The sequence below is a fragment of the Heloderma suspectum genome, chromosome 1, assembly GCF_057233095.1.
Source record: "Heloderma suspectum isolate Gila_16-S chromosome 1, 16-S_ref, whole genome shotgun sequence".
Classification (NCBI taxonomy): domain Eukaryota; kingdom Metazoa; phylum Chordata; class Lepidosauria; order Squamata; family Helodermatidae; genus Heloderma; species Heloderma suspectum.
In genome coordinates, this window is record NC_139458.1 from 154,015,493 (window position 1) to 154,041,418 (window position 25,926).

General features: G+C 43.4%; 1 protein-coding gene across 1 annotated transcript in view; it reads right to left on the reverse strand.

Annotated features, from left to right (window-relative positions):
* The window catches only part of ADCY5 (adenylate cyclase 5), a 333,434-nt gene that overhangs the window by 83,267 nt on the left and 224,241 nt on the right, over positions 1 to 25,926 (reverse strand). The window contains exons 4-8 of the mRNA XM_084807397.1: positions 23,579 to 23,690; positions 23,287 to 23,414; positions 17,796 to 17,954; positions 13,869 to 14,010; positions 5,246 to 5,386 (exon numbers count right to left, since the gene is read on the reverse strand). Of these exons, the coding sequence (XP_084663523.1) occupies positions 5,246 to 5,386; positions 13,869 to 14,010; positions 17,796 to 17,954; positions 23,287 to 23,414; positions 23,579 to 23,690 (682 nt within the window). The remainder of the gene's footprint in view (positions 1 to 5,245; positions 5,387 to 13,868; positions 14,011 to 17,795; positions 17,955 to 23,286; positions 23,415 to 23,578; positions 23,691 to 25,926) is intronic.

Genomic DNA, 25,926 nt, shown 5'->3' on the forward strand with positions numbered 1-25,926 from the left:
TCCCTTAATCGCATCATGCTTTGTGAGTTTGCATGACCAAAAAGCCAAGAGAGGTTTCTATACTAATAAAAGCTGCAGCTGGACTGATATTATTGTATGCCTACTTGACAAAACTGTGTATGAAAAGCATGAACATAAACACAAAGTAAGAAAAAAATAACAGCGCCAGCATTCATTTTACAGCCATATTACTAGATATATTCAAGCTGATTAGGCTGCATAATTGTAAGCGCAGAATTACTCACAGCAATATGTTTGCAAAAAACACATAAGCACTGTATGATCAACTCAATTACTTCCAGTAGAAATCTTTGCTTTTCTCATTTCCCATTTTATTTTATGCCGAATCAACACTGCACGTAATTAATGGCGCAATTCTATGCATGTTTAGACAGAAAAAAGTCCTATATGTCCTAAAGGAGCAATCCTAAGTCCTAAGGGAGCAATCCTAAGGCTACTAGTCTTAAAACTAGTGGCTAGACGGCCACAGGATATGTGGTTTTCCGGGAACTGACCTCGGAGCCCGCGCTCCGAGGTTGGTTCCCAGAGAACCGACCTTCCCCCTTCCGCGCTGCCTTGCAGACAGCACAGAATGGCCCCGTGCTCTGCGCTAGGAAGAAGAGTGTGGAGCGGCCAAAACGAGGCATTCCGGGGGGCGTTCCAAGGCAGGGAAGGTGGAAATGACGATATGACACATTCTATGTGTTGTCTGGCAGCCTCCTCCCCCGCTCTGTCCTCCCATGGCTAGACAGCCGAAATCTGTCTAGCCACAAATACGTGCAGTGTTGATTCGGCTTAAAATAAAATCGGCTGTCTAGCCACAAATGCAGGGCAGGAGAAGCACAGAGGTAACAATCTCCTCCATGCTTCTCCTGCCCTGCATTGGATAGGCAGTCGCCTCCAAGTCTGGAGATGGCCGCCTATCCCCATAGGACTGCACCCTTAGTCTCATATAATGTGCTGAAAGAGATACAGTTTCAAAAACATGCTCTTAACTTGGAGAGCCCTGGAAGAAGTTAACTACATAATTTACATTTCCCTATTGGATGTACTGTTGCTTTTAATATATATTCCAGTGTGCAGTGAAGATACATCTTGTAAAACCATTCTCTAACTGAAGTTGAAAGGGACAGTATTAAAAGGGAAATTGATTGATTGGGTAAATTATTTTATTAATGTACAGTTAATATGCCAAAAAAACTGAGACAGGTTGTATGTGAAATAATTGAATCTCACAGTAAATAAAGGATATTTTAGAGTGTTATGAAATGAACAGACATTGGTTTTTCAATATTTTGTTGTCCCCAGGTACATTTCTGCTGATAAGCTCATTTATTTTCAACAGTACTACTACACAGCAAATAATTTGAGGATTTACCATCATTTCTATCTTTCTGGTGTATGTAGATTTACAAAACCAAAATCCATTCTACCAGGTTTTGCAAGAAATGCTATTTTGAATGGCTCCAACCATTATTCCTGATAATATAGCTATACTAGTCATATAACATGAGTGCAAATGTCACATAAGAAGCGTCACACACAAGTGTCTGTTTCAAAGCTAAGATATGTCCAGCATATCCCCCAATACAGCAGGTGAGCTAGCTGCTCAGGACTAGACTGTTTAATACAAATGTTTAAGCGAGTAAACATATTAGGAAAGAAACTGGTTCCTGCCCTGATTGGATAGTACCTTGTTTGGGTAGTACATGAATGAATACAATTTTTATTGTTATAACCATTGGTTAGAACAATGACCGCTGGAAGTAGAAAAAATATGGCATAAGATACATAAAAACACATACAATGTTAAAACAACACTTCACAATCAATAAAACTTATTTATCATCCCACATAGGTTGTGGGAAATTAGCTCAAAGTTTAGAAGCTGAACAGCAAAATTCACCACGGCCGATAGGATCGCTCTTTTATGGGATGTAAGCACATAAAACATTAAAAACAACAACTGATGATCAATGAAACCTTTTCGTCACTCTGCATAGGGGATGAGAAGTTAACTCACATTTAGAAAAGAAGCACAAACACATGCTCACTCTCTCGCCCTTCTTTGCTTCATTTCTAACAGCAAAATATCAAGCCAAAATCTTCTCTAAGACTGCAATCCTAAACACACTTACTAGTATGCCCCATTCAACACAATGATAGTAATGTTGAAGTAAATGTCATGGTGCATAGAGTTGCAGTTTAAGCTGTTTCTGGACATTGTTGTCAGAGGCCCCTCAGTCTCTCTGCTCTATGACACAAAGGAATGATGATACAAGTTTCATATCTTACTGCCTTTGATTTCTCCAACCCAATACATTTCTATTTACCGAAGGGTTGATGGGCCATCCAGAGTATCTGCTAAGAAGAATCCACAGCTTTCAGTTCAGTTCTGCTGACGATCTAATGATGGGCTACCCTCAAGAGTGCAATAATCTCTCATTGTTTCCACAATGCCTCCACAATCAACCAGCACCACAAGGAGATGGCTGATCTCTAAATGATGGATTTCTACAGGCATTACTATAGTGTGAAGTACCAGCTTGATGTTGATGAATACAATTTTTGTATTCATTGATGTTTCTGTTGATGTTTCTGTTTGCCTCCTCTTTGGTTTTACTCAGTCTATCTAGAGAAAGTCTCTTCTGCTGTCTTCTGCATGCTGGTTCAGATCATGCACCATATGCCCAGTTCAAATCTCAGCTCAGCCATGATGTCACTGAGTGGCCTTAAGGAAGCCACTGTCTCTCTGCCTCAGCCAACCTATCTGTAATGTGGGTGATAATAGTCAGTAGCCCCATGCAGGCGTTCACCTGCTCACCTGTAGGGCTAAAGTGGGGAGGGGCACGTCCCTGCACACATAGCTTCTGGTTAGACATTTGCATGTTGAGCATGGAATTCTGAAAGCATCTCTGTAAGTGGGTTCAACTCTGCCTTATCAGAGTTTCTGACAATGGGCGCTCTGAAAGCGTGTTCAGCTAGACATGCTTACATATCTCTTTTCAGCCCTTTGTGCTCAATGCGCGAAGGTCTAACCAGCAGCTAGGCATGTGGGGACATTAGAGGCGAGGCTTATATGCATGCCAATGTTCCCCTCCCCACTTTAGCCCTATATGTAAACAGGAAAATGCCTGCATAGGACTAGTGTGCTCTAGAGTTAAGAGTATCTGGGTGATCTTGGGCCAGTCACACACTCTTTCTCTCCCTAATCTATACCAGAGGGTTACTGTGAGGATAACACTGGGGCAGTGGGGAAAAGCATGTATGCCACCTTGAGCCACCTTTGAAGAAAGGGTAAGTAGCAGTGGTACTTCTTCGTATAAGTATTATTAAGATAATCTATGTTAATTGCTTCGAGTACAATATAAATATTAAGTATTTTTATATTACACCTTGGGGCTCCTTCATGGATAGAATGTTCTATGTGTTATCCAAAGTAGAGTCCTTCTTGCATTAGCAAGTCCTTGCTGCACCACTTTTTGGATGTGATGCCTTAATTCATTTCTCCTAGGAAATCCACAGTGCCACCATCACTGAGGCCCTCTCTGAAGCTGGGGCTCAGCCGTAGGGATACTCCTGAACTTATGGGAAAGCCAGGAGATAATACTCCCAACAGAGGTGAGGCAGGGGCTAGCAGTGGATGGATGGCCAGCAGTCTGAAGTCAGGGTTGTTACAGGCTTTTTACTTGTAGTTGAGCCCACAAACAACATTCACAATATTCTTTTATTTGCCCTTGGTGAAATTTGGCCCTTGGTGAAAGTGGAAAGTACTCTTCATCCATGCATATGAAAACTCTTGGCTTCAGAAACTGCTGATCAGACATCAACTGCTAGACCCACTTCCACCTGTCTTAGGGGTATTATCTCCTTAACCCCTGCCCTAGAGCTTTAGGCAAGAGCATTCCTATTACTGCACCAGAAAGGAGACAACTGTGTATTCTGCTCTTTATCTTCAAGAAAAAAATCTCTCATCAGCAACACAGTTCTGAAGGGAATAAGAAATGGCTTATTCCCACTAGGGATGTTGGAAGAATTCGTTGTGGGGTTGGAGCTCAGCAAGTTTTCGCCAGCTTGGTCCCCCAGACACCAACTTGCGGATCTCTGAGTTTGCCTGACTCAGTGAGCGCCGAGTTAGGAAAGCTCATGGTTTCCTGCTTTTTCACAAGCTGCCATTCTGTGCAAAATTGCAGGTATAGCCATTTATGGAAATTGCAATTTGCACAAATTAGACCATTTATGCCTGCAATTTTGTGCAAACTGCGCTATTTACAGCCGCGATTTTGCGCAAATCGTGGTTTCTGTAAATGGGTATGCCCAAGACTTTGTGCAAAATGGTGGTTCGTGAAAAAATGGGAAACTGCAAGCTCTTGCTGGGCAGTCGCAAGAGCCCACCACTGTCAGGCAAGCAGTGGGAGTCCAGCGAGTGGCACCTGAAAAGGGCGCAGGAGAGTTCACCTATCCCTAATTTCCGCCCACCGCCCACCCCCTGCTTCCCTGATGAAGAGATCCAGAGATCTTGAAAGCTTGCACATGTTTTGTGGCCTTGGAGCTGACCTAATAAAGGTATTACATAAATATGGATTTTGGAATTTTTGTTATGGCCACAGTAATTGCCTTCGCTTTTTGTGTTACTCCCCATTTGGTTTCTTTCAAACTGCTGTGGAAATTAGCAATGGAGAAAATACTCATGGACAGACAGACTATCTATTATTCCTTTCAGTTTTCCCTCCAAGTTAGACTAAGCAAGGTCTAACACACAGTGATGATGCAGACGCTGAGACTGAAACTCAGAATCCCAAATAACTGGAGTCTCACATAATTTTATCTTATTTGTGATTCTGTGATTGAATCTCAGCTTCTGCAGCACCACCATATGAGAAATCTTGCCTAGTGTAACTGGGCAGGGTGGGGTGGTAGTAACAAAACTGCCTTCATTCAGTCTTGTGCCAAGCAGCTGATGCTGAGACAGAGTGCAACAGCCTGGTTGGTACTCACAGTTTATGTCCAGGTCACTATGTCCTAGCAGTAGTTGTGCTGGGGAGTGGGGAGTTGTTTTTAAAATGAAGCCTGCCATTTATGAGCTGACAGCTTATTGAGCGTGTGTCACATGACTTACACCCCCAGTTCTCCATAATGCCCTACTGTCACAGCCACTTATATACTTATATATACACTTACAAACACACACACACACACACGTTAGCAAGTGTAATACATGCTCCATAAAAGTGAATATCTTCACCATTCTTTTCATCTCCTTAGATACTTGGTTAGTGCCAAGATGGTTGTAAAAGGAACGATCCATTCCCCAGTGTGGTGGGTTGTGGCCAATGGAATTAGCGCGCTGACGGTTCATCTTGGCTATTGTTGCTTTCTCATCTTTCTAGAAAGAAGAACACAATAACGACATTACATTTTGAAATATTTCAGTGGCCGTATGTTACCCTAAATCCTGCTTCTTAACTTGCCTTGCTACCTTCAACTTTACATTAACCAAGGTCTTTAAGAACAGGCAGCTGAGAGAAAAGATTCATCTGATCATTTTAGGAATGTCTTAGAGAAAAACTACTTGTTACTTCGAAGACATAATTAGCAGCTACGCCTTTCTTTCTTACTCTAATGTAAGCATAGGAGCCCCCAGGGGTGTTACTAGGTTCTTAAAAGATCTGGGGCACAGGCCCGTAACACAAATGTGCATATATATGTGTGTGTGTGTCTAAGTGCACCTGTAATATATATGTGTGTGTGCGTGCGTGGTGTGTGCATGTGGTGTGCTTGCATGTGCGTATAGATTACATACATACATAAAAAGTGTGCACTGACCCCCCACCCCACTTCAACTCAGACCACGATTCAGTGTTTTGGAAAATATCCCGTTACTGCTTGGGCCAATTTGTAGTTGGACCATTTCAGCTCAGCAACAAACCTGAGTTAATATTTGGAAAAATTCGTCTTTATGCTTCCTGCTGACTACTATGGGAAATTAGAAAAAAACTGTAACTTTTTTCTCTTGGTCAGAACTGGATGACCATATCAGGCATAGTAGCCCCCCAGGAGGGGATTACACCTGCCCAATGTCAGAAAAATAGGTGCAGGGTTTATATTTTCATTCTCTTTTAAAGGGAACTGCCAATAACATTTTTATTACTTGGAAGAATTGGATACACATTTCAGGATTGATTGCCCCATCAGAGGAGATCATGTCTCCAAATTTCAGAGTGATAGCCACAAGGGCTTTTGTGCAAGGGTGGCCTTGACATTTTGAGGTCTCCAAAAGAGGACATACTTATCTCCCTATGTTCCTTGTGGACCATTGTTCTGAGAATTACAGACAGCCTATAGTTGTCCCTAAGTAAGAAACCAGCAAGTTTCAGAAGGATAGGTGCAGCAGTTCATGTGGAAGAGGAGTTCTCCAATTTGGGGGAGGGAGTGATTTGCTTTACCTTCCCTTCACCCCTTCCCCAATATTTTTTGGGTAAATCTGTATGAAAATGCACAGGTCATTAGAGGTATCTCCCAGGCAAGAAACCTGCAAAGTTTCTGAAGGATACACATGCCTGCAAATTTAGAATTATTAGAATTTATTTATATTTTACCAATATTAGCAGCAGGGAAACGTGGGTGGGAAGGTGCTATTGTGCCCTACTTGTGGGTTTCCTGTAGGCATTTAGTTGGCCACTGTGTGAACAGAATGCTGGACTACATGGACCTTGGCCTGATGCAGCATGGCTCTTCTTATGTTCTTAAATATAGACTGCCTCTGAGCATATGCAGAACGCTTTTCTTTGACCACTGAGTACAGACATTCTCCCCCTACCAATTCTATTCCCCTCTATGCAACCATCCCTCCTCATCCTACCATCCTCCAGTAGCTCTTCATAAAAACAGATGTCTTGTTTCATGCAACTCCTCTCTACCTCCTCCTTCTTATGCACAAGCTCTCATTGTAATTTCCTCCCCATAACTTCATTTGTGCCAAGACTTCACCAGGATTCAGCTGATGAGTCTGTTTTCAAAACTAGGGCTAAGTTATGGAGAAGCTCTGAGCATGTACTAAGTGCCTTTCCCTCACCACTGAAGCTAGAGTTCATGCAAAATGAAAAAAACACAAATGACAAAACATGCATAGGACTGAGCTGAAAGGGTAGTCAATTCATTAGATGGAATTGGGTAGGCACTGTATTAAGCCTGCAATACCGTGCTCACAACTCAGGACTTATTTCTGAGTAAACATGCAGAATATCAAGGTGCAAACCTCCCTGCAGAAGTAACTTGTGCTGGAATCCTATGCACACTTTCCTGAGGGTAAGCCTCATTAAACATAATGGAGCTTCTGAGCAGGCATACATAGGATTGTATCAATGAGCAGTATTTATCTCCCCTGCACTTAAAAAAACAAACCACAAACTCCTATTTTTATTAAAGCTTTCTGTTCAGAGGAACACAGGAAGCTGCCTTATACTGAGTGAGACCCTGGGTCCATCTAGCGCAGTGGTGTTGACACTGACTGGCAGCAGCAGCTCTCCACAGTTTCAGGCAGGATTCTTTCGCAGAGCAGAAAAGTAGGGGGAGAAAGGTTTTTTGCACCTCAAAAAAACCCCCTAAACCACAGATTAGGGACCGTGACCTCCTACTGGTCACGTTAAATACCTTCTGATTTGGATCTCTAATCCCCTGTGTGGCTTGGCAGCTTTTACTTTTTTAGTCTTTGAGAAAAGGAAACTTTATGCATGACTAGCACAAAAGCCACTGGACCTGTCTGAAATTTGGCAGGTTCTGTCAGCTCCATAGGGGCTGCTAGGCCCCCAAGTTCCATGAAGTTATGTGGAAGAACAGAAAAATTATAGCTCTTTGCTTTGACATATTTTCTTGAAAATAGCGTATTTTACCTGTTGCTAGCACAAGAGCCACTGGACCTGACTGCCTGAAAGTGGGCAGGTTCAATCAGCTCTATGGGGGCTACCAGGTCTCCAAATTTCATGTATTTATCGTGCAAAATAAAAAAAAGGTTATGGCCGTTTCTGTTTTCCAATGCAAGTCAATGGGAAAATGTAAAAAAATGGCAATTAGGACAGCTCAAAAGATCGGGGGCCCAGCTCAAAAAGATCAGGGGCCCATGCCCAGGGGAACTCCTCATAATGATGCCCCTGGGGGCCCCAATCCAAACTAGGACCTTAACATGGCTCTGTGTGTGTAAGGAGAATGTTAAGCCCTGGTGATCCCAATTGTTTTAATGGATCACATTGTGGCAATGACGCTTATAGGCACAATGCTCCTGATCTGGAAAAGGACCACAGCAGAAGGCTAAGGGTTAAAGTTCACCTAGCCCCCATCCACTGGGGTCCCAATCCAGATTGGGGACCCTGCACCTACTTTAGAGTAAGAACAAAAGATGTTGCTGCTAGCTATGTCTTCAAAGTAATGTGTAGTTTGGGTCTTAATGCCCAACATTCCAGGAATTAATTGAATATTATCACACATGCATAAATCTACATTTTGAGAGACCAGCTTCTATTGTCATCTGCATATCACAAGTCTCAGCAACAAAGTATCACAGCCTAGTGCCAGCATAGAAAGTAATGTCCACATAAACAGGCACACAGGTTTCATTTGTTGATTCTTATTCTGCTTTTGTCCTCCACCTACCAAACCCAGAGTGAGGCGAGAAGAGATCTGGGGAGGAGAATGGCAGAAAAAAGAAGAGGGATTAAAAGAGAGAGCTAATGTGGTGGTGCAGTGGTTAAAGTGTAGGACTGGGATTGGGGAGACCTGGGTTCAAGTCCCCACTCAGCCATGAAGCTCAATGGGTGACTTTGGGCCAATCTCCGACTCCCAGCTTAACCTACCTCACAGGGTTGTTGTGAGGATAAAATGGAGAGGAAGAGGATCATGTAAGCCTACTTGGGTTCCTTGCAAGAGGAAAAAAGGCAGGATATAAATTTAAAACTAAACATTAATAAAATAACTAATAAAAATTAAAAGAGGTGAACAAGACATATGATGTTTCAAAAAAAGGAAAGGACGACTAGCAAGATGGGGAGTGGAAAGGAAGGCCTCGTGCGCCCTCCCTCCTTTGGCCATTTCCCCACTCATTGTTGCTTCTTTTCCACCTGGAGAGGAAAGAAGTTTTCCCCATAGGCAGAAAAGCAGTTTTGTGTGTAGGGGGGTGAGACTGAGGGGATTTTGAGTGGAGAAAATGACTGGAAGGGAAAGAGTTAAGCAGCCCTTTTTCTTTTGTTCTCCACTTGAGGCTGCAGGTTCTTGCAGCTGCTCACAAAAAGTCAGGGTAAACATACACACAAGTGCGTGTTACATATCACGTCATTCTTCGTTTATCCTCATCAATACAACTACTGTATTGTACGATGCACACAGATCTTGAATCAGCCATGGATTCCAAGATAACAGGTTTTGCCTGAAAATATCAGATGTTAGCACTTAAGGTGGAACTAGAGGTTGTGCTGGACATGCCTTAGAATCATAGAATAGTAGGGTTGGAAGGGGCCTACAAGACCGTCAAGTCCAACCCCCTGCTCAATGCAGGAATCCAAGTCAGAGCATCCCTGACAGGTGGCTGTCCAGCCTCATCTTCTTGAATGCCTCCAGTGTGGGAGAGCCCACCACTTCCCTAGGTAATTGGTTCCATTGTCATATTGCTCTAACAGTCAGGAAGTTTTTCCTGATGTTCAGCCGGAAGCTGGCTTCCTGTAACTTAAGCCCATTATTCCGTGACCTGCACTCTGGGATGATCGAGAAGAGATCCTGGCCTTGCTGTCTGTGACAACCTTTCAAGTACTTGAAGAGCGCTATCATATCTCCCCTCAGTTGTGTTGAGTTGTACCTCCTCTTCCCATAACACTGAGGCACGCTGACTGACATGTATTTAGATGTAATCATAGTGTGTATTTCCCCTTTCTGGGTCCACATCATTGGCTGTTGCTGGGTGGTGGTGGTAGTGGAGAAATATGGGTCATTGTTATCAGGATATAAATCACCATAAAATATAAGCCCCAATGGGCAAATCACAAAAAGATCTGCAAAGGAGAATTGAACCCCACCAGTTCAAAACCATGCCTTCTCTTTTTCTGCATCCAAGAAACATGGTTTAATCTATAAGAGCTTGAACTGCACATTTCTTGTGCCTGAATATTAAGAAAACATTGGAAAGCCACCAAAAGGGAGGTTCAAATTATTCTAAAAATACAATAATATGAAGTCACTTGGTTATGCGTTTGGTTGGCTTTTTTATTTCTGAAATAGCCATAGTGATTTATTTTACATTCCTAATCTGACTATTTCTGCCCTCCAGCTAAAACTGATTCCATATCTGTAGAATTTAAAAATATATTTCATTAGAAGCCAAAAAAGGAAGCAAAAGCAAATCAGTAATCCATGACTAAATATTTATTGCCTGGAATAATAAATTGACATTGTCTGTACATTTTATTATAGTCTAGCTGGGATTTTTGTAACGAGTAGTTATCAAAAATGTGGCCATAACTTTATGCTTAAGATCTATAAAAGGAAACCTGCTTTACTGCATTATTTATTTATTGCGTTTATATCCCACCATTTTTCCTCTTGCAAGGAACCCAAGGCGGCTTACATTATCCTCCTCTCCATTTTATCCTCACAACAACAACCCTGTGAGGTAGGTTGGCCTGAGAATTGGGCACCAACCCAATATCCTTCCAAAGGCATACCAAAACACATCTTACTTCCATTTCTGAAGACAAGGAGGGGAAATATGGTCGTAAGGATCATCTGGAAGTGGTTACATTACATAGGCTTTACTGTCACAGTACAGGCCCTGTTCTTAGCAGATGATGTTCTGACTTCATATAGATAAACATTTTAAATGGTGACATAGCTCATATGACATGTGGTTTCTTAATAAACAGTCCAGTGAGTCCTGTCAAATCTTAAATTTAAACAATGCTGACTGCTTGATTCATGTAATGAAGAATGGGAAAGGGGTGGGCTACTGGTGGCAGTGGAGAATGAAAAATCCCTTACATTTATTGTGGGGTGTAGCTAAGAAAAGAAAAAGAAAAACCCACCCCTTTAGCTATGGCAAAATAAGATCATAACTATCCAAGCAAAAGAGAAACATTCTTGCAATGTAGCATATTCTGGGTCATGAACTGATTTTGGTATGTTGCAGCTCCCACCAGATCAAATACAGTATGGGAAAATGTTTGCAGCTTCTACAGGTCAAGCTGCTTGTGCTAAATAAAGCACGCTTTGCAAACTTGCCAACCTCTCTGCCAATTGTAAAACTTGTTCACACAAACTCTTTCAACTTCAATTGCTCACAAACGTGGACAGAATTATCTTGGAAAATGCAATGTACTCCTCCATAGCAACTCATTTTGTCCAATGTAATGGTTAAAATTGTAGCCTTATATGTTCCAGTTCTAATCCAGTTCTTCCAAACTGTGTATTAAGGTAAGGATCTTACCTTAAAATATAAAATAAAAAATAAAATAAAAATATTTTATATTTTATCATTGTTATCAGTCATTGTTATCAGGAAATGATAGCCAGTTTTTGCCTGGATTTGTAGCTATGGATACAAAGATACTGTCAGGAATGAATCTGAGTGTGTGGAGATGTCTGGCAGCTCAGATTCAGAATCTGAATGGGAACAGCCAGACCAGAGGGAGGCACTCTCCCTGGCGAGCCCAGATATGGTGAGATTTTCTTCCCAGGACCTTGACACACAGATGGCCCAGCTTGAACAGCTCCTTCATTCTTCCACCATGAGAACCCAGGTTTTGGAGGAGGGGGAGAAGAAGAGCGAGGAGTGTGACTTGGGGGATGCTAGAGTCCGTCATAGAGTGAAGTGGGAAAAGTTAGAGGCAGGGCTCAGACACTCTGCCAGGTTGCCACTCGTGGAAGCCAACGTAGGAGGGAACCACCCTATGGGAGGTGCATCCCTGTGAAGCAAGTCTGGCTGAGAAATTCATGCCCAGACTGCTGGCAACTTCTCTAACTTCCACTTCCTCTCCTCTATTGATATTTGTAGATGTATAGATTAGGTGTTTCATTGCAGTCTGAAAGTTCCCTAGAATCTGCATTTGTAAAAAAGCTAGTTGTTAACTAATAAAGTAGTGTTAGACTGAAGCCTTGTTTCCTAGACTGCAAAGGGAGAGGACGAAGGAAAGTGACAGATACAAAGTAGAGTGCATATTTATTTGTAAGTGCTTGAAGACATATCTACTTTAAGAACCTCCATCGATTAAAATCAGACCTTTCCTACTTTAATGCTGACATATTTATAAAGGTTACTGTGTTCAGTCATTGTGTGTGTGTTTTTCCTTACAGAGAGGGAAAGGTTTCTCCAAAAACTCTAAATGTTTTGACAAGACAAATTCTAAGTGCCCAAACCACTTATGGAAAGGAAACTTAGGGTGCAGTCTTAGAAACATTGTGTTAATTCGCAGTAGCCTTTTTCTGTATTTTTTCATGTGAAAGTGTCACCGAGGACCCCAGCCAGAGTACTTGAGCTATGTGTGCTGGAGACTTCTCAAACCGGAGCAAATAATTATGCGTGCAGCTAATTATTACATGGCAAGCACAATTTAGGGCTAGGTTGCATGTAAAGTATAGATAGGGAAAGGTACGGAAATATGCACAGGTATCACTGTAGCTCTGAATATCATCCTCTGTGCGGAGCTCTGATAAAAACTAAAATTAACATTGTTCTGTTGCTGTGCTTCCCTCTGCTCTTCTTTTCAACCAGAGCTCTCTGTTCTGCTGTGTAAATTGCAGACAAGCCACTCAGTGATTGCACATATGATGCCCTCTGAGCTGCTTGCTACACTTTTGGCAAAAGCAATGTGGACTTCAGCACTCGCTAACTCATGTAGATGGATCTGTTTTTCCAACAGGAACATCACAGTAGAGGAAACCCATATGAATCTGACTCACTTACACTGGATTGAAACTCATTAGGTCCAAGATACCAACACCTTAGGATAATAGGATTATCAAGCTTTATTAGGATTTATTAGGACATGCAAATCAATTCAATAATCTTTTTTTTTCTCTGTTGGAAGAATTTCTAAGACACCATTTGGAAAACAATTAACTAAAAGTCCTTGGAGTTGTTGGAGGAATTTCTGCCTTTTATGCCTCCTTCAACATTTATGTTCTGATAGATTATGACCACTGTTATTGAAAGTAAATCCCAAGCCCCTTATACAAAGTCAAGTATGCCACAGTTTTGATATAGCCTACATAGAGGACTTTGGAGTGTATATATATTATTAGCCCATAAAAAGGATTACATGGCAAGCCTTGGTAACCATGCAAGGTTCATTCTCTATAAACATTTGAGCAAATAAAAGGAACCCAGACACAACTCACAGGAACCCATTGCATGGTCATTTTATGGAGACTACTGGAATAAAGTCAAATAGACACCTCATTCAATAAATCCTACATAAGAAAGTGTGTGTGTGTGTGTGTGTGTGTGTGTGTATGACAAACAGAAGGAATGTGAGTAAAGGTCAAGTAACACTGGCATTGTCCACCTGTATTTATAGCAAAAACTGTTAAAGGGGACAAGGGAGAGATTGTGACTTTGCCATAATAAGACACATTTAAAGAATCATTTATGGAAGAATGACAGAGCTTTCTACTTGCAGTAAGAAAACCCTATAAAAATGATCAAGGAACATGTAAACTCCTCCTTAATCCTCTTGGGAAAGGAAAGCATCTGATCCCTAATTACCCCTAAATCATACAAGTGATATGGACATAAAAAAGCTCACTCTGTGATGCCTTCTCCACTGCCTCTTTAGCAGACTGCCATGAGCAGTTGGAGTACCACCCCGTTATAACGTTTGACTGGCTCTTACCCTTTTTTGGCTGCATTGTACAATGAGGAAGGTCTCTATGCTATGCTCCTTGAGGTAAGCGTTACGTTCCCCTCCAAAACCCAGCTCCACTTCATAGTCACCATTCAGATAGTTCAGTGTAGCTTTTGTTATGTGGATTCGCCTTGAATGGAGACAAAAGGCAACCAAACCATAAAATGCACTGGTTACTAACAGAAATCAAGTAAGAAGAAAACAGTTTGAAACAGGTAAATATTATACAGAATGGGTGAGGATGTGATGAGGTCCTACCCTGCAACTATAATTATTCCATGAGAACTTTCATCGTAGTGGGTAAGACTTCCAGGCTATGGGGATGGGGAATTTAAAATAAAACATAGCTGCATTACTTACTTGCGACAGTATGTGCTCCTTGACTGCAAAACATGGATACTTTGCTTTTTCAACCTAACACACAGCATATCTCAGGAGCATTAGGTGTCAAGAATGAATTGGAGCATGTGGAGATGTCTGGCAGCTCAGATTCAGAATAAGAATGGGAACAGCAAGAACAGAGGGAGGCACCTTCCCTAGTGAGCCCAGATACAGCAAGACTTTCTTCTGAAGACCTTGACACACAGATGGCTCAGGCTGAATTGCTCCCCCATTCCTCCACCATGAGAACTCAAGTTTTGGAGGAGGAGGAGGGCAAGGGGCATGACTTGAGGGATGCTAGGGTCCGTTGCAGAGCGAATCGGGGAAAATTAGGGGCAGGGCTCAGATGCTCCGCCAGGTTGGCCCCTCGTAGAAGGCAATGTAAGAGGGAGCCACCCTAAGGGAGGGGCATCCCTGTGAAGGAGGTATGGCTGTGAAGTTCATGTCCAGACTGCTGGCAGCTCCTCTAACCTCCACTTTGTCTCCTCCATTGATATTTGTAGATGTGTGGATTAGCTGGTGCTTTGCAGTCTGAGAGCTTCCTAGAATCTGCATTTGTACAGAAGTGAGTCATTGACTAATAAAGTAGTGTTGGCCTGAAGCTTTGTTTCCTGGAGTATGATTGTGAAGGGGAAGGATGAAGGAAAGTGACATTAAGCCTCTTTCAGCCTGAGGATCAAATTCCATTTCAGAGAAGCTCTGGGGAGCTGCATCCCAATGGTGGGCGGGGGCAAAGGGCCGGGGCCAAAATACCAAAAACACCAGACTATTGTAGCTTAAAGCTCTTCCTGCCAGTAACGTAGGGATGGTGGAGAATTTCTCCCCAAAACTTTGGGGGGCCGAGCGCCAACGTGTTCGGCCCCCCGAACAAGTTTCGGGGAGAAATCCTCCGCACCCCCCCGCCCCCTGCCCTCGGGACGGGACTTACCTTCACCGAATGTCCCTCCCGGTGGCTGGTCCGGCCGGCGATTCGGCGGGTGTTCGAGCGAGGCGGGAGCGGCAGCTGGTCTTTTGACCGGCTGCTGCCGCCGCCATTGCAATGAAAGAAAAAAAAAACGCCCCGATAGGCTACGTGACGATTCACGTAGCCTATCACGACTAGATTTGCAAAGTCAGCCGTGATAGGCTACGTGAATCTTCACGTAGCCTATCACGGGTGACTTAAAAAAAAAAAAAAGAGTGTACGGATAATGGCGGCCCCCATAGGGAGCCGCCATTCCCCTTCCTTATTTGGTCGCTGTAGTCTACGTAAATGTTTACGTAGACTACAGTGACTAAATAAGGAACGCGAATGGCGGCTCCCTATGGGGGCCGCCATTTGCGTACGCGCTTTTTTTTTTTATTTAAAGTCACCCGTGATAGGCTACGTGACGATTCACGTAGCCTATCACAGCTGACTTTGCAGATCTAGCCGTGATAGGCTACGTGAATCGTCACGTAGCCTATCAGGGGGCGTTTTTTTTTGTTTTTGTTTTACTTTCGCGTTCGCGGCCGGGCGAGGCGAGGCGCCTCCTCCCCGGCCTGAATTTCGGCCGGGCGAGGCGGGAAGCCTTCCCCCCGGCCTGAATTTCGGCCGGGCGAGGCGGGAAGCCTCCCCCCCCGGCCTGAACTTCGCGGGGGGAGCAGCGAAGCGCCTCCCCCCCACCGCGAACGGCCTTCGACGACAGGTAAGTGACTTTCGTCCACCCCTACAGTAACGAAGCCTTAGAAGAAGTGTTGTAAACTTTCAGAATGGGGGGAAACTGCACAAAAGCCAGGAAACCACCAAACAATCGGGGCTTGGGGGTAAGGGGGTGGGGCATTCTGGGGAACCCAGAGAGCTGGATCGGGACCTGAAGATGGCTAGATTGGGACTCTGGACCTGAGGTTCTGCACCCCTGGCATATCTAGTCACCAACGTATGTTGCCCCAGCCCATTTATAACAGTCAATGGTTCATTGCCACTCCCAACTTCCTGCAATATCAGATAATTAGGTACCTCCAACTCTGATACTATATCCAAGGGAGGCCTGCCTTCATCTGACTTTTCAGATTTTCTGGAAAAGGGTGGACGGTGAAGTGAAAAGAGTGAAGAGAACCCATGGTTTGTTGTTGGGTTGTGAACTGTGGGTTGTTCGTGGTTAGCAAACCATGGTTTGTTATCATGGGTTCAGACAACATGATAACCCAGATTTCAACAACAAGCACAGTTCAATGACAACCTACACTCAACCCTTGAGTGCAGGTTATCATGTTGTTTGAACCCAGCTGTTATTAGGAAGTTAAGGGCAAAGAAATTGGCACTGAAGCAGCAGACAGAGGAAACAAGTTGCCATGGGTAAGGGCACAGGTGGTGTTTAAAAGAAGAAGAAAAAAAGCCTCCCCTCCGCAAATTTCTCTTTTGCAGCTGTGGCAATCCTCCCTTGTTGGACTACACCACCTGTGCACAGCCTGATATTCCTCTCATTTGGTACATGGGCAGATCAGTCCTGGGGAAGGAGAGGAGAACTGCACTAGTTGTGCTAAACCATTTCTATAGGACAAATCGGTATTTTAAAAACACTGTTTTGTAATAGATGTCATTTCCATGTGGACTGGTCACATGCCTGCGGGAGGGGCATGTTTCCAATTGCTTAAAGAAGGCAGTAATAAGGACTTTATTAAATAAACCTTCCCTTGACCCAAAAGATTTGGGAAGCTATACACCTGTCTCAAATATTCCATTCTTGACCAAGGTGATGGAGAGGTGGTGACCTCACAACCTCAGATGCATTTAGATGACACTGATTATCTGGATGCATTTCAGTTGGGCTTTCAGCTGGCATGTGGGGCTGAGACTGCTTCGATCGCCTTGGTGGATGACCTATGCCAGGAACTGGATGGGGAGGTGCAGCCCTATTAGTTCTCCTGGACCACTCAGTGGATTTTGGTACCATTGATGATGGTGTTCCTCTGGATCACCTGGCAGGGCTTGGCCATGGGGGCACTGTATTGTAGCGGTTCCAGTCCATCTTTCCTATTAGGTTGTAGCCAGAAGGTGCTGTTCGGGCACCAGAGGGTTCTGTACTGCCCCTTATGTTATCTGATTACTGTTTTATCTTCTGAATTTTCTGTAAACTGCCTTGCTTGGCTTCAGAAAGGAAGGATAGAAATACCAAAACAAATAATAAATTATATGCTGTGCAACAGGGGTGAGCAACCTGTGCCCACACACCCCAGAGGTGTGGTAGGCTTACAACTCCCATGATCCCTCACCATTGGCAATGCAGGCTAGGGTTGATGGGAACTGTAGGCCAAAACATCTGGAGGGTCACAAGTTGCCCAACCCTGCTGCAGAGCCTTCCTTCCTTCCTTCCTTCTCTCTCTCTCTCTCTTTCTCTCCCCGCCCCCTTTCTCCTACAGAGGGAGCAGCTTCAGATGTCAGTAAGAGGCTTGAGTATAGGCAGAACAGCTCCTTCACTCCTCCTGTATTCAGGAATATCATTAAAGGGCAACCGTACTGACCTCAGATTGCAAAGAAGTATCACAATGACTCCAAGAGCAGGACCCTCTTACCCTGCTTTGCCACCTGCTTCCATGTGATTGGCTAACGTGACGTCATTTGACCACACATCAAACTGCCATTTCCTGAGGCCCAAGACACCACAGTGAACTCTCCCGCTGTGGATCCCAACTCGCATGTTCACGTTGACGCCTGTCACCTCCCGCACTAACCTGAGGAAGGATGCAGGGAAAAGAGGGAAGACATTGAAAATAGTGCAGATTTGAATCCAAGGAATGAAGAAACTCCAGTTCGTAAGAATGAGGTAAACACACAAATATGGTGCTGCTGAAATGCTACAGTTCAATAAGTAAAGCAGAAACTGCAGAGCAACAGGCTGGCCAGACAAGCAATGCAAGCACTGGATGGAGTGCTTTCAGTTCAGACCTCATGGGGGGAAATTTTTTGGAGAGGTAGAGGCTAGCAAGCAGTGATCTCTTGTTTCCATACCAAAGCTGGACATAACTTGCCAGTGCTCATTAAACTTAATAGCCATGTTGCAAAGAAAAAAAGGAAATGATTCCAGAGCTCTCACTTTGTCCACACAGCACCAGGCAGTGAGTGTTCCTCAGATGAAACATAATATATATGTGGAACGTTCACTGTAGCAGGAAATCTTGGGCGGCTGCTGTAGCAGACCAGACAGCTCTGTCTTCTCTAGTTACTCCCAACAGGCTCCAATGCTAATGAGCTCTTGGATGTCGAGAGTTTGCTCCCAAACCCATCCCTGGAATCCTTTGTGGGATTTTGCCTTTTAGGGCAAAAGTTGACTTGGAAGGACACAGCAATTTACAAGGGAAATTATATCTAGGGATTAAGGAGGAAGCCACTGAGGCAACTCTTGGCCTTGAAAGACCTTGAAGGCTGGGTCTCAATTTTTTCTGTCACTGGTCAGGTTATGGCTGCTGTGGGGAGCAGTCACAGCATGGCCACTTCCAGGATGACTGTTTTGCATGACGAGCAACAGCTCTCTTCACTGGAATGAGGCAGTGGATGCTGGTGGCTCCAATTCTGATGGGGCTGTGAATCCTGTTTGGGTTTCAGTCAGAACCAGGCAGAACTCTAAAGGAGCTATCCAAGGTGCTGAACCCTATTCCCAAAACAGGCTCAACACCTTGGATAGCTACTTTAGAGTTCTGGCTGGTTCTGACTGAAACCCAGAATGGATTCACAGCCCCACCAAATTAGGAGCCATCAGCCTCCCCTGGAATGAGAAGATATGCATCAAGATTCCCAAATGCATTAAGAGTGACTACTTTGTGGACAGAAACTGCATTCTACACTCTGCACCCCCCACCTACCCACCCCCAGTCCTGCTCCTTTCTTTTAGGATGCAACTATACTGGCAGGAAGGCTTTGCAGACACAGGTGGTTGCCCTTTTGGTCCTTAAGCATCTACTGAGCTACTAAAGTTGGTTCAATGTGGTGGCTTAGAGTGTGAGTTAGGAAAATCTCACCTTGGCTGATAACTCACAAGGTGGTCTTAAGCAGCCCCTCTAATCTCTAAGCCTCAGCTCCGCACATCTGTAATAATACTGGTGTGACTAACAGGGCTGATGTAAGGATTACAGATATAATGGTGTAGTAATCAGAACACCTGAAATTATCTATGTAAAGGAATTTGGGACAAGCCAGATGTGATATCAGGAGATCTGTGTTCAGATCTCCTGTGGTTGTTTAAAATGGTAAATGCAACTGTGAGGCCCTGATTCAGAAGGGAATCATGGAGGTGGGAAGGGGCTTTAATTATTTCCCCTGTGTACTATTTTCCAGGTCTGAAATTCTCCCATATAGCAACTACCAGTTGCTATATGTCCTGCGTGTGTGTGTGTGTGAATTAGTTCCTGGTGTGATTGGCCCTTACTGATCACTACAATCGCAGATGCAGCGTACACTCCACAGGCATCAGATAGTAACATCAGCTTCCTCAGATTTAGCTTCTAGCCTCTACCTTTTTCTCAAACACTGAATCAGTTAATTCTGCAAATGCATTACTACGATGTTGTCAGTGCCAAATAAACACCAAGGTAAAGCTTTAAAATGCCCTAAGGGACCATCTCAATGATACATTTTTGTACTTGCAAAAAACTTCTGAGATCACAGAAACTGCTGTGAACTATATTTGTGCTCCTCAGTTCACACATTAGGTGAGGACAAGCATAATATAAAAAGAGAACTCACATTAAGTCCCTCAGCCACAGCATAAACCTTGGATTCCTCCTGTCTTCACAATTTGAGTGATATATACACACTAGTAAACTGAGCACTGGTTCTTGTCCTTCCCTCATGCTTCAGACAGGCTGTTGCCTTGTTTATAAATGCCACATGCACATTTATCCATTAATTCATTGCATTATTAATAATAGAATGAAAAAATTTTACAGTGAAAAACTGCTCCAGGTTTCTTTGTGACAGCTAAAGCTAATCAGTGCTATACACAACTGTGTACTAACTTCTGCTTAAAATATCAGGCCTTGGACCTAGAAAGTAACCATATGGATGAAATGAATGCAGTGAGGGCACTTCCAGATAGGTTACTTGTCTTCACCCTCTATTTTCTCTGTGTGGATGCATATTTGAGGATGTCCAGGCCTGTTTATGGGTAGAGCAAAAGTATTGTGTGAATTTGCCCTTGCTTGTTGAGGCCAGAATCTAAAGCTGTGATCCTTGTTTATTTTAGCAGTGCTTGCATCAGTAAAATAACTTTTCTTAATTCTCAAAACTGTCCTTGAGATGTAAGAGCCTAAAACCCACAGGCACTCAAGGGAAGTAAGTCACTCTGGTCAAATTTTAAAATCAAATGTTAGTGTTTTTTAAATTTTTAAATTTTGGGTTTTTTAGTGATATTTACAAGCCCAGGAGCAGGCATGATTGTGGTCTCAAACAGCTTGCAGCCATATACCTGATGAGCTTGTCATATGCTGTTTTTGGACAAGACTTAGAACTAGCTGGAAATTGGTGGGACCAAGGTTCTATAGTTGGACTGTCCAAACCTGTTCAGCCTGTAATCCAGTTGGGTTGGAATTAAATGTCATATTTATATTTGTGGCTGTTGTGACAGAGCACATCCACCATCCCTTGGACATGGGCAAACACTCTTGAATCCAGGCTGACAAAAAATACCAGCCCCAAGTAAAATATAAGCAGCCAACCATGCATGTGAAGGGGCTCACCTGTAGCTTATGACAGGTATGTACATTCTTCTGACAACCAGAAAAGGCTCTTTGCAAGTCTGTTGTCATGCAGTGAGTTTCCACTTCATCTTGGAGCAAAAGGCCACTTGTTGCATGCATTACACTGTTTATGAAAGATTTCAGAGAATACACCTATACACTCACAGCCAGCCAGGCAACTATCTTTCGATGATTACTGCCTCTTTTTGAAAACATGTAGCATGTAGACTGAAAAACAGAGCTCTCTGCTGTGAGAACCCTTTTAAAAGCACACTGCAGCGACAGAAAACATTTGCTGTGTGCACTCTTTTCCAAAACAGACCATTTCACCTCAGGATTTATTTTGTTCTTTCTGTTCCTTTCTTTTATCACCGCTAAGGAGCCTGAAAGAATCCTATCTTGAAAGAGTTTAGAAAAAGCACAGCTGTGGAGAACAGCCTCACTGTCTAAGGCCCAGTCTATGGACCTGGCAGACAATCACACAATCCTCCTGTCCACCATTTACCTCAGATAATGTGTTACATAAGGGCTTTATGCATATGGGGCTGTACCTAAATTGTGTGCTTCCCCCCAACTCCCCAGCTACCACCTTCAAAAAGAGTGAGGAAAATGGTGCAAATTGGCCCAGTATGTGTAAGGCTGTAAATGCAGCCTATATCACATGTATTCTGAAGTAGAGGAGAATGGTGCATGTCCACTCTTTGCCACGGCAAAAGAACCAGCAGCCAAGTGATTGTACAAACCGTAGTCAATCAGGGAACATTTAACTCTAGTAAGGAATCATTTCTTTCCATTTGTGCAACAAAGAAAGAAACTAGCCTGCTACTTTTGCTGGAAAAGACATCACTCAATCGCACCTTTGGAACAAACATGACGATATATTGCCTCACCACCAGCAACCACCCTAATGGCCAAACCAGATGAGCCATCCTTCTTGTCATTAGCAATTGTGTGAGTGGCATATTGTCCACTTTGGCCCTGAGACAACACAATGCATGTCAATGCACTGCCCTCTACAATTCAGTGGTGCTGCAAGTGAGACTATGTGGCATTTCTACAGTGCTGCAGTGTGTTTTCTACTGAAGTACAGATACAAGCATTGAAGTGCACTCGATTTTTGTTTACAAACCCTGTCAGCTTTCAAAAACCTGGCTCCCGCTTTGGGATGAAAAAGGTCTAACAATCTTATCTCTTTGCTAAATCTGGAGACTTTCTGTTCTCACTAACTCCTCTATCTCCTCTAATGAAAAGAGAATGTTTCTCAGACAAATGAAGATAATAAATATCAGAATGCCGAAATGACAGGCATTATAATTGTGGGACCTTTTAGGAAGCTCTTTATGTTTGTGAAAAAATAGCACTGCACAATTGTGGCTTAGAAGCTTTCAGCATCTACTTGGTGTAAACGTCTCGACTTAAGAACTAGACTGTTTACCTTGGAACAGAGATGCTCAATGTACATTGAAACAAAGGGTGCAAGTCAGAGAAAGTTGTGTGCCCCCACGTCCTACAGCAATCAATACGATTTAAGCTGACAATCAAATGCTTGCATTGCATTATCTGGACTGGGACCATGACACAGGTGGAGGAGTGCTTTAACTGCACCATGGTCTCAATCCAGATTAGGCCGCTGCACAGGTATTTGTATTGTGTGGGAAGCTTCCATTGGTGTCAATAATTAATAAGCTAGTGGTAAACTGACAGTAAGGGTCTGTCTACACAAACCAGAACAGTAGTAAGTGGCTCCTTGAAAGCAAAAAAAAGGGGGAACAATCCAAGCGTACAAAAATATACAACAACGTATTGAACTTCCTTTAAAAACTCAATATATGGAAGTTTCAAGCGTACACTCTTCTTTAGGGACCCTTCCCTAATACATTTCCCTCCCCCTGTTGTTGTTTTTTTGTTTTGCTCTTGAAAAAACAAGTGAATATTCCCAGCATTTGCTCCTGTGCTGAAGAGCTGTAGACTTCATAGCCAGAGCTCATCATACCAATGAACCATTAAGGGCAGCAGGTGAGGAACCACAGCTGCATAAGCACCTTGCTGCATGTCTAGCACAGAGGTGGCAAGTATACTCCGACGCGGACTGCACCACCGCTGCTGCAAGTGGAGCCAAATTGCCGCCGTAACACTTCTTTCAGTTTCTGCACTTGTATCAGTGACTTTGTACCAGTACCAGGGGCATTCTCTCTCCCATTCCACCCCAAACCCTGGTCTCAATGAGACTTTGGTTTGTTATAACTGAACAGTTATAGTGATGTATGAGATAGAAAGTTAATTGGAAACACACACAAATACTTTGTTCATCGCTGGGGAACTGGGTACTTACGAGATGGCCTCTATCATATCCATTCCCATTTCAACACAGCAGTGTGCATGGTCTGCCCTTGCCTCAGGTAACCCAGATACACAATAATAGCAATCCCCTAGGATTTTTATACGTAAACAGTGGTTCTCCTGCAAAAGAGTAAGAAAATGTGCACTTTTATTTCAAGATGTGGAAGAGGTTACCTTTTACAGAAATGGCTATACTGTAGTAATCTAAAGTGCAACAGCACTGTGTGAAAGTCACCATTACAGTTCAGTAGAAGTGGGGCATGGGGGTGGGGAGACACACTTACGGCTGCAAGTTTATCAAATCTGGCAAAGAGTTCATTCAGCGTCATCACCAGCTCCTGAGCGGTGCACTGGGAGGCCAAGCTGGTAAAACCTTCAATGTCTGCAAAGAGAATGCTGCAAGGAGGGATGGGGTGGGGAGCGAGAAGAAAAGAGAAGAAACACAGGTGTTCATAAAGAAAGACTTCTCATTCCCATTTTCTTCTAATTTTTGCAGATTCTTTGCTGTCCCTAAGAGCCTGTGCACATATGAGGCTTCTTCAGTCCCCCTGACCCTCTCTTGCGCTATGTATGTGACATTTGGTAATTGGCCATGTGGGAGACCAAGTAGAGGAGAGGCATTTGGAATGTGTTCTGAGCATTCTGGTCAATACATGTTTTATATCTGCATTACACCTCCCACTGAACCAGAAGCCACCGTAGATCTCATGCATGAAAACATTGGACAGCATCCAATGCAACACTCTTGCTAACATAAATTATGTCGTGCTAGTGTAAACGACCTCTGGAGCAAAGCCAATTATGCTTGTTGGCATGATATGTTTCCCTGGAAAATCCATCGCGTCAGCAAGTGTGATTGGTGTAATTTACATTAGAGGTAGTGTCGCATTCGATACTGCCTGATAAGTCGCATGGCAGGAAACAACATGAAGTCAGAAACTACTTTTCATATTTTACAAACAGGGAACACCAGGGAACACCTTTGAAGAGGTCCACTTTTTAGAATAATAAATGGGCTGTTGTTAATGTTTTTAATACTGTCCCTGGTACCTCCCATTCATGAATCAAGCAGCTCTAGGGAAAGTAACAGCAGTTCTTTCAGTAGACTGCAACAGCTTCGTTGCTCTCCATATCATTCCAGAACGAGCTTTATTAAAAAAAAAAAAGATCTCGTAACCCAAATTTTGTGACTGCATTAGAAAAGTAGTCACAAGGAGATGCAACACACACACACAAACACACACACACACATTTTAACTATAAAGTTATAATTTTTAAATGAAAATGAAATACTAAAATACACATAATAAAAGCATCAATAGCCTACCTTAACTATATCATAGAACCATAGAATAGTAGGGTTGGAAGGGGCCTACAAGACCATCAAATTCAACACCTGCTCAATGCAGGAATCCAAGTCAGAGCATCCCTGACAGATGGCTGTCCAGCCTCATCTTGAATGCCTCCAGAGTGGGAGAGCCCATAACCTCCCTAGGTAACTGGTTCCATTGCCTTACTGCTCTAACAGTCAGGAAGTTTCTCCTGATGTTCAGCCGGAATCCAGCTTCCTGTAACTTGAGCCCAATATTCCATGTTCTGCACTCTGGGATGATCGAGAAGAGATCCTGGCCTTCCTCTCTGTGACAACTACCACAGCAACACACCACATCTGATTTAACAAAACTAACTCTAATATTTTCTGTAGCTACAAAACTTTGGGCAACTTTAACAGTTACACAATTGCAATTATACTGCTTTGTACTTTCATTTAAGTGACTCACCTACCTGACCACTGCTAGCTGCTCCCCTTCCCCTTCCGCTTATATCACCAAGTCAGAATGTGAAGTAACACCTGAACTTGTATTTAGAGGTTAATGGATAAAATGATTCCTCTCACTATACTGACACATAAGTATTAAGATACTCCACAAGTGAATAATAGTGATTTTTCAAATGATCTACTCCATGGAAGTAATTTGCAATGGGCTTCAGGCAGTTTGCAAGCGAATTAAGGCAGCATTTGTTTGATGCTGTAGCCTGGAGAGCTATTTTGCGCTGGAAACCAGCAGATTCAAATCTCCACTCAGCCATGAAGCTCACTGGGTGACCCTGGTCAAGTTACCATCTCTCACCTGTCCTACCTCACAGGGTTGTTATAAGGATAAAATGAGCAGGGAAACCATGTACACTGCCTTGGGATCCCTGAAGAAAAGGCAGAACATCAATTTTAAGAATCATCAATAATACTAATACTAATAGAGGATGTGTGTTTGTCAGCGTCATAGGATCATGAAACTCAGACACCTGAAACTTGGCATACATACCAAGGGGAGCTGGGGTATGCGCTTTGGTTTTCAAAATGCATTAGAGAGCAATCCTAAGCAGCTGACACTCTATAGACCAATCTCGGAGTCTTCCACCTATCCTATGCTATGCCAGCTAGAGCTAGACAGAGCAGGAGAAGCAGCAGAGGCTTTTATAGCGCCCCCCCCCCTGCCCCCGTTCCTCTGTTTTGCTATTCAGACCTAGACAGGCCTCTGGGCCTGCCCAGTTCACTTACTCACCCTGGGGCAGGGCCAGGAGATGGAAAGCCTTGTAGATTTTGCTGTTCCCTCTCCACCCACCAGAAAGC